Consider the following 16,121-nt stretch of genomic DNA (forward strand, 5'->3'; position numbering starts at 1 on the left):
CATTTGAACTGCCAAAGTATGAAGATCACCCATGCTAGAGTGATTTACAATCCAAGGTTCGAAATTAACTTTTTTCAGTACAAGCTGCATTTTAAAGGTGTGAATATTTTCAAATAGGAAAAATCAGACTGTTTTCCATGTCAACTTGTATATTATGTATTTTATAAAAATGTCAAACACTTCTAATTTATTGTATTTAATTGATTGGTTTTCATAACATCTGTTTCGTTGACCCACTTCAGCTACATAGTGATCTTCATCTGAAACTGAATTGCACTGAACCCTAATTCTTGATTAAATTTCCAAATTGGACTTTTTATTTAATCACATGATGTTTATTAAGAAATCATCAATTTCCTGTGTTTTTTTTCAATAAATGTTTGTTTAGAAAAGGGCAATCAGCTTCTATGCATAAGATTCTACTTGCAGTTATTGCCAAAGTAAACAATTTAAGTGAATCCCAAATTTTGTTCAAATAATGTAGCCCAAGAATCATGATCATTGGAAAGCAGATCACACATTTACTGCTATTAAAAATAAAGAAAAGAATAGAAACAATGAATTTACTATGCAATGCAAACAATATGCTCGGTCCTGTAGTAATAATGGTGGTACACTGTCAACAATAGCATGTGTCCACCAGGTTAATGTCCTAGACACTGTCAACAATAGCTTGTGCCTACCAGGTTAATGTCCTACACACTGTCAACAATAGCATGCATCCACCAGGTTAACGTCCTACACACTGTCAACAAATAGCACATGTCCAACAGGTTAGTATACCATACATGGTCAACAAATAGCATATGTCCACCAGGTTAGTACACTATATACTGTCAACAAATTGCATGTGCCCACCATTTTATTATACTTACTATATACTGTCACAGCTTGCCACAAGATCAGCAGGTGAATATATTATGTAAGCAATTTCTATGTTATCACTACATGTGTATTTCACATTTAATATGCATTGATTTGAGATGGTAACTGTACCAAAGAAGCACATATTTTTGTACCCACTTTTATTACACACACACAATGCTATATTTTTGGTTGGCCGCATCATTTTTATATGCTGATCTATATGGGTGTTTATAGCACAGTTCAGTATATAACAGAGTCACGTTTTAGGGCCCCCAACCATCATAATATAGCAGGGTCAAACTGCACCAGGCCAAGATGAATGCACAATACTTATTCTGCATGCTAACTTGGTCTAATAAATTTTTAAAAATATGCAAGCATATATTTTTGGATGAATATGTCAGGCAACAAACACCACAAAAACTTCATCCATATGAACAGCAGCAATCTGCAATACAATTATTACCATTAAATAAATAAGAGGAAATATAAACATTTTATGTCACTAATAATCAAAATCAACTAAAGACTGAAGTGTCCTAATGCGGTTTACAAACCATTTTTGAAAAATAAAAAAGGTCTCAAGAACATTACAGTCATGTCTGTGAGTCAGGCCCCCTCCCCATGAAGTCTAAGAGAAACATATATGAAAGCTAAATCTCCCAGGTCACTTCAGTCAACATAGCACAAACCTTCTTCTTGTTCTGATGCCATGTTTATTCCTCTCACTAGGTGTCAAGTTGAGTCTAGCTCTGATAACTTCCTTCTGAGCTGCTGTGATTACCTACAAATAAATAATAAGCAAACCCTGGTGAATAAAACATACTTGGTTGCCATAGAATCTGCTGTTCACAAACAAATGTTTGGTTGTATATGAATTTCATGAGCTTCAGCTAATTTTGTCTGAACATTGTATAAAATTACTCCAGTATAATGCATCTTTTCTTCTCATTCTGGAAATGTTTAACAAAATCTGCATTTAACAGCTATCATTACATCAGCAGAAAATTCTTGTATGTTTCAGCAACATTTCCATGAAATGCATTTTCGTATTTAAGCACAGTTAACTAAAGTGACTTCCATGACTTGCCACATAACAAATCTCCATATTTTTATCACATGCCAATACTAAACCAAACCGAATGACTGACCCAAGAGTCATAACCCAAAATCTGTTACATATGTTGCCTCCTCCTACAAAATGCTTGTTCATAGCCTGGTCAAAAAAAAAAATTTAAACATCGTGATAACTGCTACTTTTGTATTTTACCACCAAGCTCCTCCCTAGGACTCAAGGACATGCACCAAAAATCAAACCCCTCTAGCCCATGTTTACCATATGGATGAAGAACTCGACATAAGTTTAATGATTTTCCACCAAATGGTTTTGGAGAGGGACAGGTGGAGCATATCAAAAAATTCCCTTTCTAAAGCATGTATATAAACGACAGATCTACAAGTACATGTTCAATTAATATCCAACATAATTTAATTTTTAGTGCTTAATGCCTATGTGACAATACATTAATCAATACTTTGACCACTTTTATGACCAAGACTGCTTCGTTAGCCATAGAGAAGCTTCAATGTTCAGCAGTCATCCATGTTCAAACAGCTTAAGGACAACTGTGGAATTAAGTATGCTGTTAAAGTTCATGCTTTCTGTCAGATAAGACCAAATTCAATGCCTTCTTTGTGCTTTTACAATTTTTCTTCAACATATCAATGAATACACTACTAAGCAAACTGCATTTCCATCCCCACATGATCTACAGCAAAGAAGTACAATTCATGTCTCCCCTGGGAATGTAAATTCAGGTCTTTTTGGTAAATAGTCCGCAAGCATTAAGACTTTGAAATTGAAATAAAAGCAGTGAAGACAAGCATCCTCTACAGTTGTCCCATAAATACATACGTATGTAGTTAGAGCTTCCATCACCCAAGTGGCCACCATTACAGTGCACAAAAAAATTAAGTGGAGTAGAGTTCAACTTTATTTTATTGATCTATTTCATCCCATTACAAAACTGTACAGTTTCATTGGTATTTATACAGATTTCTAATTTAATCTACAAACTTTTATTTTTTGCATCTCCTATGAACCGGTTTGCAAATTAATGTTGTAATAAAATCGTTTCTCTGCTGACAAACTTCACAAGTTCCTGATGCAACACTTCCTTCTATCAATATGTCAGTAAAAACTTGATACAGTTCCTGTCACACATCTTCAAAAGTCAAGGTTCTGATATGTTAACCCTATCTATACCTTGACTGATCAGGCAAATATTTTAGTGCTTTATCCTAGTGACATCTATCAAAATTCATGAGTTGTCTTTCTAGTATGTATGGCCAACTAACCAATAGTGTGTAACAGCTGTGCATGGTGTATTGGCCAAAAATGGTGGAGCAACTGACTTCAAAAAGACACTTTTTAAGTTGAAAAAGTGAAAGTTTGACTACCTACCAAAGAGAAGCCATTAAAGGTGTATTTGGTGAAAAGTATTTGTACAACAAGGACTGGCAGTGGAAAACTTCAAGATGTGTGTTCACCTTGTGTTGATCATGTAGGAACAGTGTTCAAATTTTTGAACAACTTAATTATGATTGGATGCAATGAAATTCAGACCCAAAGCAAAGAAATATCTGCTTGATTCACCAAGGTGTAGATAGGGTAGGCAAGTGAAGATGTCATAATTTTCCAATAATCTGGTCATTTGAACCTCGTGTATTAAGTGCCATCCATTTAGCCCGGGTCTTAGATTATCTTAAAAACAATAAAATGAGAGCAGGTCAACTTGCTGCATGAATCTTGTAGTGTAAACAGCAAGATTATTTTTAAGATGCAAATTACAATCATACTTGCTACTACCACATGTAATTTAAATTACTGAATTCTGAAGACTTCAGTTTGATTTGGATTGAGGTGTTACGGCACATCAACACAAGTAGGTTATTTAGTGCAGAGGCAACTGAAGCAAAGTACTTTGCCAAAGACACAGAAGTTGCTATGGGCTGACCTAACAGTAGGAATCGAACTTGCACAGATATGTCTACAAGTCTGGCACACTCACTGCCAAGTCACCATGGCTCCTCAGGTTATCCAAATGCAGCTAACAACATACAGGTATATGCAATAAAAACATTTAGGGTCCTGCACTTTCAGTTTTGAAAACTGTGTATTGAATATAATTTTCTCCACACTAAACATACTTGCCTAACTAAGGTCTAATTGCAACAACAAAAACCTGATCTTCCATGGTATGAAGTGCTGGCAGACCATGGTGTTGGCCATTTCTACTTATTAATCCTAACAAATGGACAAAGTCCGATCTGCAGATGCATTATACAACATGAGATCTTGATATATGCATCCTGCAGTTGAATCCAACTTACAAGTGATGATGGATGGTACTCGATGCCATTACGTAAATAAATGTGGCCTTGAACCTTCACTTCACACCATCTGTGAGAACCCATGCACAAATCAAAATTCTATGAAATTAAAATTCTGCTCGAAAGACCACTTTAAGTTATCCTCACTTCCTTGATAAGAAGGATAGAGTGTTATAACCAGACATTTATCAAGCTTTAAGCTGATGTCTGCATTCAATATGCATTCTGAATATGATAAAAACATTGCAGCTAATGGAGAATATATATATATATATATATATATATATATATATATATATATATATATATATATATATATATATATTGCTGAGTTTGAAAAAAAACAGCTATGGTTCAGACTAGATAATTTGAGAGGCATTTAAAGTTGACTACTACTATCAAATTACCAACATTTCATTATGCATTGAGTCTGACTATGAGCAGGAAAGATTTAAGCTATAAAACAATTGTAATGCTATTTGTCCAGATATCTTTTTATATTGCAATGTAATTAAGCAAAGATATCTATGTAAATAAGCAAAGATATATATGTAAAAAAGTAAAGATATATATGTAAATAAGCAAAGATATATATGTAAAAAAGTAAAGATATATATGTAAATAAGCAAAGATATCTATGTAAATAAGCAAAGATATATATGTAAAAAAGTAAAGATATATATGTAAATAAGCAAAGATATATATGTAAATAAGCAAAGATATACATATATGTAAATAAGTCAATTTAAAATCATTCTGAAAATTACTGCTTATCTTTCCTCTGAAAGCTGAAACATCACAGAATTCTACTCTGCATAAAGAAAACAGCCTTTAAATGTAAGATCAAAAATGAAATTAGAAAATAGAATACAATTAATTTGTTTTATCTAAAAATATATTGACTGATGTTTGCATAAATACACATAACTGTTTCAGGATAAGAATGCTGAAAAATGTCAAAACGAGAAAGCAATGATACTGGAATACAAACTGGTTTGTCCCCATATTTAAAAGTTATTAATTATTGCCAACAATATCATGCCACAAAACAACATGTAGCACTGATTAGAGATAATAAGTCTAAAAGATACCATTACAGGTTTAGGACCACACACAATATGGCTTACTGGGTAGTATTCTTATGATAATTTAAGTGCAAATTACCAGCAGTAAATCAGAATTCACAAGTGACGGAAAATGAAATATAATAATATTCTGTATAACAAACAGCTGGACAAGACCTGCATGTTGAGCCATCCCTAAGCATCCATAATGATAACACTTAATTTAGCTAGATAAAGATAGGTGCATACTGAAACTCTTATTATAAATCCCAACGGGATGAGATAAAACTGCACCGATATAACAGAAAAGTACAAAACTAACACCAACAAGAATCCCGTGAGTGAATGAAAGTATGGACAGACATGCTCACAGATGCCAAAGTTATTGCCAGGAAGAGGTTCCATCAAGGCGAGTACAACAAATCTGAAGAACCCCCAAAATTCTAAAGCAGCAAATGAACAACATAATGGGACAAGATTGGTTTTGTCGAAATCGGGTTTTCAAGTTCCACAATACATTTAACAGTATGTCTCACAAGTTTGATATATACACTTTTAACATGGGTTAAACAACAGGCACATGGATGCCAAAGTTCTCTGCGATATTACACTGCATTTCATGATTTTTTCCTTTTTTTATGGACTATTCATCTAAGTATAACCAAAAGGACATGTATTTATACAAGTAGTACAAAAGTATACATTGTTTTTCATTTCCACACTGGTCCAAAATAACTTCTTTGTTGTGGAGCTAAACATGCTTCATTCGTAATAGAATTCCTACTGTATGAACATGTACAACTGTATGTGTACATGCATGTATACTACATTTTTTTGTATCTTGCTACAGTACCTGCACTGAAATATATTGTAAAAGAATGACTAGACATAAGTTATTAAAAGATTATTAAAGTTGCCAAAGTACTTAAAAACGTACACAATAAGAACATTTAAAGGGGTGAAATACTCACTTTAAATATAGAAACAAAATTTGTTATATAAAGGACAATTTTGTATAAAGTATTTTAAAAAATCTGCCAAAACATCATTAGAAGCTATATAATAGAGATATAGTAACATAAAATTTCTATCAGGGTTCTGACATTGCTACACTTACACATTCAAGAATGTGCTCCACCGTCTGCAGACACTAGCACAGTGCATATTCTGATTAAGAGTCACCCTTCAGGAGATGAGCATAACTGAAGTGTGTCCACTGTATTATGACCCCCTGGCAATTTCTGTCCATTAAACATACATGTACATGGCAATGGCAAAATCAAGGAATGTACAATTACCACTGGGCTATGGTCATTTCAAGACCTATGATTGTCATCTACGATTATGATCCAGCTACATGTAGAGATGTTCATAAGATGACTGGATAAGATGAATACAAAGGGAAGTTTGTGTGATAAAATCATATTTGTTGGCACAAAAAGGTCACATAGTACTGTTGTTGACATATCTTAAGGGACTACCCACTTCAATGAACTGACCAAAGCAAATTCATTAATACTGCATAGAGCATAGAACAAAGATAAGCAGTGAATCAAAACAAAGCAATATAATTAAGTTCCTATCTTCTTATAAAAAACAGACAGGGACTAAAAAGGTCAATATGAACCTAGAGCTTTGCTCAAGGCAATCCACTGTAATTATTTGATATGGCAAATCATGTGAGAATAAATGGAAGACAAGTGACATAATTCCAGATCTGATGTAAAATAATGATATACTGACTGCATGATAAAGCATTAAGAATCTTGACTGAAACATCATTAAACATTAAAACTGTTGTTGTTTTGCATGCATTGACAAGAAAGGAAAAACAATTGTTATTCAACAAGTTTTATAAATTTCATACAAAAGACTTGCGTATATTTTCAAGTGACAAAATCTGCTGATGTTTGTAAAGTTGAATTAGAGCCCAGAATTTGTGCAGTGACAGTGATTCCCACAAGGACACTGGCTGCTATACAAATTATTTACCTTTATATGACATTTTGATGTAAATCATAACGACAATTGCTTGTGAAGCATCATTATCCACACCATCGGATACAATTCCTCCATGCCTTGTTTATCATTTGAAAAAAGTCAACATTCAGAATTCCACAGTTTATTTAGTCACACAGTAACTTTTTCCATCAGGACTTAAGGATGATTGCTTGAATAATGTAATATTTAACTTTTTAAAACATGCATGTTTCCATGCATAGCAGTTATTATTATGGCATCATGGCTCAAAAAATTTCCAGAACCAACAGGACCCTAAATTGACAATGTCCACATAAGCCTAAGTCCAGTCCAAGAGCCAAGTTGGACATAAAAAATTTCCACCAAAAAATTAACATAAAGAAGAGAGGGAAATTAATGCAAACACAAAATTCAAACAACTACTTTATTGCTTATTTAATCATAAATATGTTACTAAGACCAACATTTCAAAAATTTTAAATTACATGATCATGCCATTTATTGGTGGATCCGCTGTACTTAGCTAAAACTTCAAGTCATAAATTCTCAACATCAAGCCGAAACAAAATCGAATACCCAAATAAAGCAAAACATTTGCCATTCAATGCTCATTCAGTGAAACAAGGGAAGAAAAAAAAAACAACACAAAGTCAATTTATATACAATGGCCATAAACGTAATAATTTACTTGGCAGAAACTTTCCTTTGACCTTTCCCCCATTTCACTTTGACATTTTTGTTGTCAACATATTTAACATGGGGTGGGAAACAGGAAATTCACACTAATGGTAGACTGTCTACCACAGGTGACCACTGCTTTGCCTCTTGAAGTCTACCTGTCAAGTGCCTTGTTTTCTTAAAAGAAACCAGTCAGTGTGCAACAGTCTCGCCAGGACAGGAATCACCTAGTTCTGGTCCCTCAGACAAATTGTAGTAAATAAATGGTTGTGCAATCAGCTTTGTAAATGCTCAGGCAGTCAGGGTCTTGATGACTGAGAGGGGTATTTTTTATTCACTAACAATAATCTTTCTGGTGCATGTAATATGCTCTTAACCTGTTTTATGTGCTATCAATGGGCCATTTATAAGATTTAACGTGCTTTTGAATAATGCATTGAATGATTGCTCACTCTAGGTATACTGTACCTGCTGAACAATGACTTCTTTTCATCATACTCAACCCATGGTCAAGACTTTTTCCATTGAAAGTCCAAAAATATTTATTTTTATCATAATTTCTATCCTCTTTTGGACCTGGAACATTTGAAGTCCTTTGTTCCAACACATCTTGTAGCAGACAAATTTCCTGTTGTTGATTCTCGCCTTCCACCAGTAAGTTCATACTTAAACTCGTATCATCAAGAACATATGGTAAGTCAATGATATTAATGCTTAGTTTTAGCAACAGCTGAGAACAAGCATTTGACTGATGAAGATCAAGCCTAGACTGGTGATCAGCACACTGCACGCTAAATTTGCAGAATTTCAGCAATATAACCACCATTCTCTCACTATCGAGTGACTTTCACTTCCATCAGTGCACTTTTACAACTCTTTTCAGTTGTAATTGTTGGACATCCTGCTTTGTTCCTCCAAGAATCTGAATAATCCTTTAATCGTCTACACTATTACAACTTTTTAAGAGGATTATTGTCCTTTTCGTTCAGACATATTGCTTGTTGGATGCCATCTTAAAAGAAAATATGCAACATCTTGGTCATGCAGAGTTTTTGCATGACAAAATATGGGCAGTCAAAAGCGCCTGAGATATTCTGACCAACTCCACTGAATATGAAATCCAGTTCCAAATCAAATACAGACAAGCCAATATATGGATTTTACTGCAATCATATTTCCATGATTTGTGCCATCATTCCAGAAGTCCATATTTTAAGGGTCATTTCCATAAGACTTAAGGCAAAATCATAAGGCACAGCTGACTAAAATATAAGAAAGGAAGCATCCCAGGGGACAATAAGCCACATCATGGTAATACATTACAAAAAGAAATGGTGCATCCATTTGAGAATTACAGGTGAATTTGACCCAGAAGCTTGATTTCCTGAAAGACCCAAGTATGTACCACTGTCATAATGCATGATCACTTCAACAGTGCCAACAATGAAGATAAACAACTACAAGTTTTATCTTTAATCATTAAATATTCATTGAAACATACTACAAAGGGTCGGTTCATACACAATTCTCGTTTAAAAATGGTAACCCCACCCTTTTAAAAAAAATCCACATTTTCAATTCCAAATACGTCAGAAGGGGAATTTCCAAGTTAAGATATCATACCCTTAACTGACATCTGTATGCACTGAAGCAACAAAGTGAACTTTAAGTTGTTAATGGAACAACAAAATTAATGTCCAAGTTACCAATCAGTTTCTGTCTTCTTACAAAGTGTTCATACCGATTCAATTTTAAAGTTTGAACAACCCGCAACAAAACTGGATGTTTTCTGCGTGTTTGTTTTTGCCAATTGCGTGCACCAGTTACAACCACATAATGCTCCTTTCCTCATCATAAGTCAGCCATTCCCTGTCTTTTGTCCATTTCTTCTGAAACTTTCCATTACGCTTTTCCCATCATAAGAATTATTCCTTATCATTCTCATTCAACTTTTGCTTTTTCCAGTGGCTGAACACCTTCTAACAAATGTCACATTTTGCCTGTCTTATAAGGAGGGAATTGTGCCTTGTTTTGAAAAACGAGATGTTATAGTATAGCTGATGTGAATTATTTAAAGCAAGAAAAGGAACGACACAGTGTCCTTTATATAAGAAAGCCAGAGCAAGAAACACGTTTCAAAACACGTGTCTTTGCCCCCTCCCACAATTAAATGGCCTCTCCCTAACAAAGACTTAACTTCTGTGGATGTTCTGCATGATCAAAGCAGTGGCTATTGTAAACACTGTTATAAACTATTAGCATCAGAAGATAATGTTAGTTTCAGCTTGGAAAAAGTGTGTTCCCATCAAACGAAGCCATCTGACACTCTGTGCATTGTATTTAACAGCTTCAATTACGGTATCATAAGTCGTAAGTTTGGTAATTGTTCCTAATTAATCGAACCTCAATGAATTGTTGAAATTAATAATAAGGCGGAAAATTTTCAAATCTTCGCTGCCCATGCTCAGAGATTTTAATTCCCAACATATGTACTGCATTCTGCTTGGATATATTTATGTGTATTCAATTATTTGTTCATTCTTGTAAGGGAAAAATATAAAAACTATTCTTATCATCATAGAAAAAGTAGTTGTATGGAAAGGATGTGTCAATAACATAATTGCAATAAACTGATCCAATTCTTATAATTATTTCGACGGAAATGTAAAATATGTGGTTTCCTGTTTGTGAATGTTGGAGCATTTGGGTTGCGAGCAAAAAACAAAAGAAAAGAACCTTAACCCTTTACCTCATAGAGCATAGTGACAAAGTGCAGCTCGCTATACATAGAACACAGGTTACCTAGTCGACCGCATACGCATAGCTTGCCTGTGAACTATTAAGCAATGTAGTGTATGTTACGTTTAACAGCAATTTTAACCATTTTACATTTTTGGTACACATCTATTACATGTGGAACAATTTAAGAGTAAAGTCCAATTGTTATAGCTGTGTAATTATTTATCACGGAAGAATTTGTTATGTGCTTTAAAATCTGGAGAGAATTCGTTCACCGTCATGTCAGTGAGGCCGTGTGACCAACCGTAGAGCTGCCATTTCTCATACTCGAAATTTACAAGTTTTTCATCTGTGTCTACATCACTAAGTCATCTAAATTTGATAATTTATAAAAACTAATTGCAGCCTATATCAATATCAGAGCCTTTACCTAGGTTATTGAATCTTTCATAGTTGTGATTCTAATCATGAAAACTTCGTAAGTACTGAATGAAATCCGCGACCGCCATTTTGGAGAGTGGAGATTACGACCCAGTTACTTTAAATAGCAGATATCGACCAGTACATAAACAGTGACCACGTGATCTGACGTAATTGTCATTCACAGAAATGAATGTAGTATCTAATAAGGGGTTTTCCCCGAAGGTGGCGCTACGAAAACAGGCTTAAAATGGCTGATGTTTACAGCAGACGTCAAAAGGCGCTTCTATGGGACTTTTGTAGAAGCGTCAAAAGTTGCTTCGATGCGACTTTTGTAGAGGCGTCCAAAGACGGTTGTATGAGGTAATGGGTTAAACAAAAAAAAACGTGCAAACTAATTTCTTTGAATAGTTTTTGCCTTGTTCTTTTGTGTGGTATACCTTTTTGTAGTTTGTTACTGTGGCCAAGTGAATAAAGTGTGATACCACATCATTTTTTCATTTAATTCATTATCAGATTAATTAGGATCAATTACCAAACTTCCGTTGTTAATGACGGGACCAAAATTTGCGCTGTTAAGTGAAATGCACAAAATCGGATGGATTCTTGTTATAGAAAAGCACCTTTCCAAGGCAGAAATTGACTTCATCTTCACATGCTAATATTTTATGACTGTGTTTACAATGACCACTGCTTTGATTCTACAGAACATCTGTTAAGTCAAGTCTTTATTAGGGAATGGTGTAAACAAACGCTGACTATTGATAACCGAAACTTACTAGCCCATCGGACTATTAACATTATGAAAGTTACTAGTCTGACAGGAAATCTGCTAGCCTCGGGCTAGCAGACTATTGCTAATTTCGAGCCCTGCATTGTTTAAAGCAATAGTTCCTAAGCTCGATCTAATACTTTTTGTTTATTACAACTAAGCAATTTTCTCATAATACCATCATAATTTTCCTGCATTTGATTATTTTAGCACTTAAATGCCAAATTAAGTTTCTATATCAGTTTATGTGATTTTTCCTATAAACTGGGATTTTCTATGTACTCAGTGTATCCCCTAGGGGTGCAAGACTGAGTCAAAAATCACTTTGGTGTCAAAACTGGGGGTCAGACTGAGTTAAAAACAAACTTTGGTATCAAAACTGGGGGTCAAATTAAAAATTTGGGGGTCTCTGAAGCACAAATGAGGGTAAAGGGAAACACTGTATACTACTGATATTAGTCTGCCATATAATTTTGTTGCAGCTGACATGTACAACAGTTAACAGGCTAAATGTTTTTTTAAGTACATACACAACAGCTAAATGTTTTTTAAAGTACATGTACAAGAGCTGAATGTTTTTTAAAGTGCATCAAAATATGTGATATAATACATGAGCTTTCAGACACTGGGTCAACAGGTTATCATACCAAAAAGAATATTTATCATCACCATATCAGAGCAGTAAAGCAGTATTTGAGCATTGCCATACATCAGTGATCATGTCTGAATAACTCATAAACACAATGACTGGAAGTTCACATTACAATACAAATTACAAATTTGATGAAAACTTCTATTCAAGGTTAACAATTTCTAGTAAGTAATAAAATCCCATATGCCATATCCAGATCCAATCCTTTTACACTTTATTCATAAAATAATGCAGAGCACAATGTCAGCAAGTTGTCTGTTTCATAATTTAAACAACAGGCAATGAATGGGTCATATGACTGAAGCTATTCAATCAAAAACAATTTACCTAATACATGGATGCACATTAAGGGCATACTGTAAAACTTCCAAGTTTTGTTTCAGTGTGGGTTCTTGGACTGATAGTATAAAGCAAGTTAACAAAACTAGTAATCCTTTCAAATTCATAAGTACTTTCTACACATGGGGCATACAATTTAAGTTTACAATGACTGTCATAAACAACCAATATGCCAATATTATATAATATAAATTATAATTACATAATGAATCTCATACAACTCAAGCATGTAAAGATCAAAATTAAATTTATAAATTCAGAATTTCTTTTATTAACTGTGTTGTTTTTACGCAACATTTCCAGAACCTGTTTTATTTTATATTTATAATGCTATCATGCTATTTATGGTCACTGTATTCTAAGTTACCATCGTAATAGGACAATCTATTTAGAGTACATCCCAACAGAGGTCACCTCAGAATACAAAGCACTTTGGCAGACCAAAAAATCTGAAGTAAATATAATTTACTATGACCAATGCTTCACATGTTGATTACTTAAGCAACTGAATAAAAGTGAATAAGTATACTTAAGCTTTTTTAGGTGTTTTCTAAGTAGTAGCAATGCAGTGATAGAATACATCACCCTAAATATGCTTTACTAAAATAGTTTCAAATGAAATGAGGTATCACTATGTGTATATTTCTGAAAAAGTGAAAGTAAGTGCCCAAGTAAATCAAAAACAAGGGCTCTATGATGCCAGAACTATAGTAAAAGTCATGCAGGTCATGTACATGTTCATCATAGATTATTTCAGTAATAGGTGACATTTTTAGAATTCTTTTGATACCTTTAAATGGAAATTATTAACTTTTTGGGATCCTCATTCCTTTGGAAGGTCATTATTTACACAACCAGAAATGTACCCAAGGCAAAATTAATGTTGAAGGACATGGACATTTTTGGACCAGATCAACCTACTGGTGTGATCCAGTACAATATGGATTGACTATCATGCACTATGATATCACAGTGAAAGCTGCGCATGTTGATAAACAAATCTGCACTACCCTGTATTGTGGTGATTAGACTTCAACATGCTCTTTTCTTGACCCAGTTTAGAACCTAGTCCACACGTGAAATGTCCATTGTGATTGATAATTTTCATCTGGAAGTTTCTTGATGGCAGTTAAGTCAATAATCAATAGACTAATGTTAAACAAAGTTAGTATTAAATTTTAAAACAACTATTTATACTTAAGATGAGCAAATACTCATACATGACCAGTATGAATTTTACTATACTATTACCCTTATTTTGAAATTGATGATGCGAACAATTCTCCGAAACCATACTGTTTTGGAATGGGTGCTGATGACATAATCTCAGTTCTCCTCAAAAATGACGTGTGGAATTCGGGGGCGTCCCAAAAATAACCACGAGTTTTCCCTGTTGACGGCGGGCACCTCATTTCCGATATCTACTGACCAAATTTTAAGCCAATATGCTCAGGTTTTCGAATTCTGAAATATCTCCCAGTGATAATTATATGCACTAGAGTTGACAAACTTCTACTCATCGTTTATTTCAAGGCTGAACGACGAGAAACTAATTTTAATATTAACCGGCTTTGCGTCAGGGTCACGGCAGGAAACTCCTTCCACTGCCCTGGATTCCCAATAGTTCCTTTCCTGAAAATACAGCACTTACTTAATTGCAACCTTTTACATCTCGATAATCTGTAATAATTAAGTCATTCAATACTTACGCTTGTTCTAAACCAAACAAATCTCTCGATTAAAGAAGCGAATTGGCTGTAATTCAACTCCACTATGTCGCGTTATAGTTAAAATCAGCCATATTCAAACAAGTGTGAATGATGCGCATGTGTCAGAATTACTCGGAACTAATCTATTTTTACCCTACAGGTGTAAATGAAAATAAAATGTGAGTCACTGCACCCACCTAGGTACAACACGTAGGAGGAAAAGCCGGTCCCTGCTGTGCACATATTTCTACCATTTTAGGACATTATAAATAATTGAGAGAATTTAGTAAATATGTGTGTTTATGATGTTGTACGTGACTTAAATGACTTAAATGGGATGTATTTTGACAGGTCGTTTATTTTCAAATTAACTGCATGTAGTGAATAAATGAAAGTCTCGAAAATGACAATTCTAAAGTTAATTGCGGACTAGAACATCACACCATCTCATTCGAGTAAGTAGATCTCGACTTTTGGTGCTGCTTTATGATAATTTCTGATCCTCTTAGGTTTCTCATTTTTTACACAAAAAAATCAAACATGTAAACATTGGAAATGAACTAATTCATGGATGGTACTGAAGAATCACATTAAGGTATTGACGTTGCAGATAGCTGTAAAAGACTTTATCATAAAGAGTTTGCAACTACAGATTAAACAAAAGTAGTTTGGATTGGAAGCATGAAAACTAGCAATTGTAGGCTAAAACTCAATCTCAATTGGAAAACGGGTGGTTTACAGTGTTTTTACAGACTTATCTGAACCTGTGAAACTAAAATAGCAGAAAAAAGAAGAATGTTGAAACAATGGTGCAAAAGAACGGCTAATCCATATGGAAAATATTGGTTTTGTCGAACGTATATCATCAGTTCGTGTTTCGGAAATTACTCACTTACTAATATCATTACGAAATCCTCCGTATAATATTTTTTACGATCTTAAAAAAGTTTTTTTTATCAGATACTCGTAGAATGAGTCACGTGATGAAATCGAAAGGACGGGTGTTTGCAAACAGTATCAAGGTGAGTTAAAATTGATACATTTAAAAACTTGTATGAACCCTTTTATGAACACCCTAGAACACCTTAGAACACCATAGAACACCCTGTATGAACACCCTAAAATATCTTGGACAACAAATGTTTCTCAGAAACACTAGTAGTGAAGGGGGGCACTATACGTACAATGGGAATTAGCATTAAAAACACCCTTGGGGCACTATACGTACAATGGAAATTTAACATGGAGAAAAATCGTGGGGCACTATACGTACAAGGGAAATTTAACATGGCGATAAATCGTGGGGCACTTTACGTACAAGGGGAATTTAACATGGGAATAGAGTTTGGGCTTGTTTAGGGACAAGGGGAATTTAACATGGGATTTTTTTTAAAAAAAAATTTTTTAAAAAGGGGTAGGCAATTCAAAAGACTATCTCTTTTCGAGAAATATGGCTGGCCCTGAAAAGGGCCTTTGGGTTTTATGTTAATCTATTCATTAACATAAAT

At 34.2% G+C, this 16,121-nt stretch overlaps 1 protein-coding gene across 5 annotated transcripts in view; it reads right to left on the reverse strand.

Moving 5' to 3' along the window:
* LOC149791259 (uncharacterized) overlaps positions 1 to 14,737 on the reverse strand; it is an 82,607-nt gene extending 67,870 nt beyond the window's left edge. For 4 of the 5 annotated variants that reach the window (XM_089969754.1, XM_089969751.1, XM_089969753.1 and 1 more), the window contains exons 1-2: positions 14,614 to 14,737; positions 1,560 to 1,651 (exon numbers count right to left, since the gene is read on the reverse strand). In XM_089969754.1, coding sequence (XP_089825880.1) covers positions 1,560 to 1,581 — 22 coding nt within the window. In that variant the 5' untranslated portion in view covers positions 1,582 to 1,651; positions 14,614 to 14,737. Of the gene's footprint in view, positions 1 to 1,559; positions 1,652 to 14,155; positions 14,300 to 14,613 lie in introns of those variants that run through there. The other variant, XM_089969750.1, reaches the window with a different exon arrangement.
* Between the last annotated feature and the right edge of the window lie 1,384 nt (positions 14,738 to 16,121).

This window comes from Sinohyriopsis cumingii, chromosome 9 (assembly GCF_028554795.1).
Source record: "Sinohyriopsis cumingii isolate HCF-2022 chromosome 9, ASM2855479v2, whole genome shotgun sequence".
NCBI lineage: Eukaryota > Metazoa > Mollusca > Bivalvia > Unionida > Unionidae > Sinohyriopsis > Sinohyriopsis cumingii.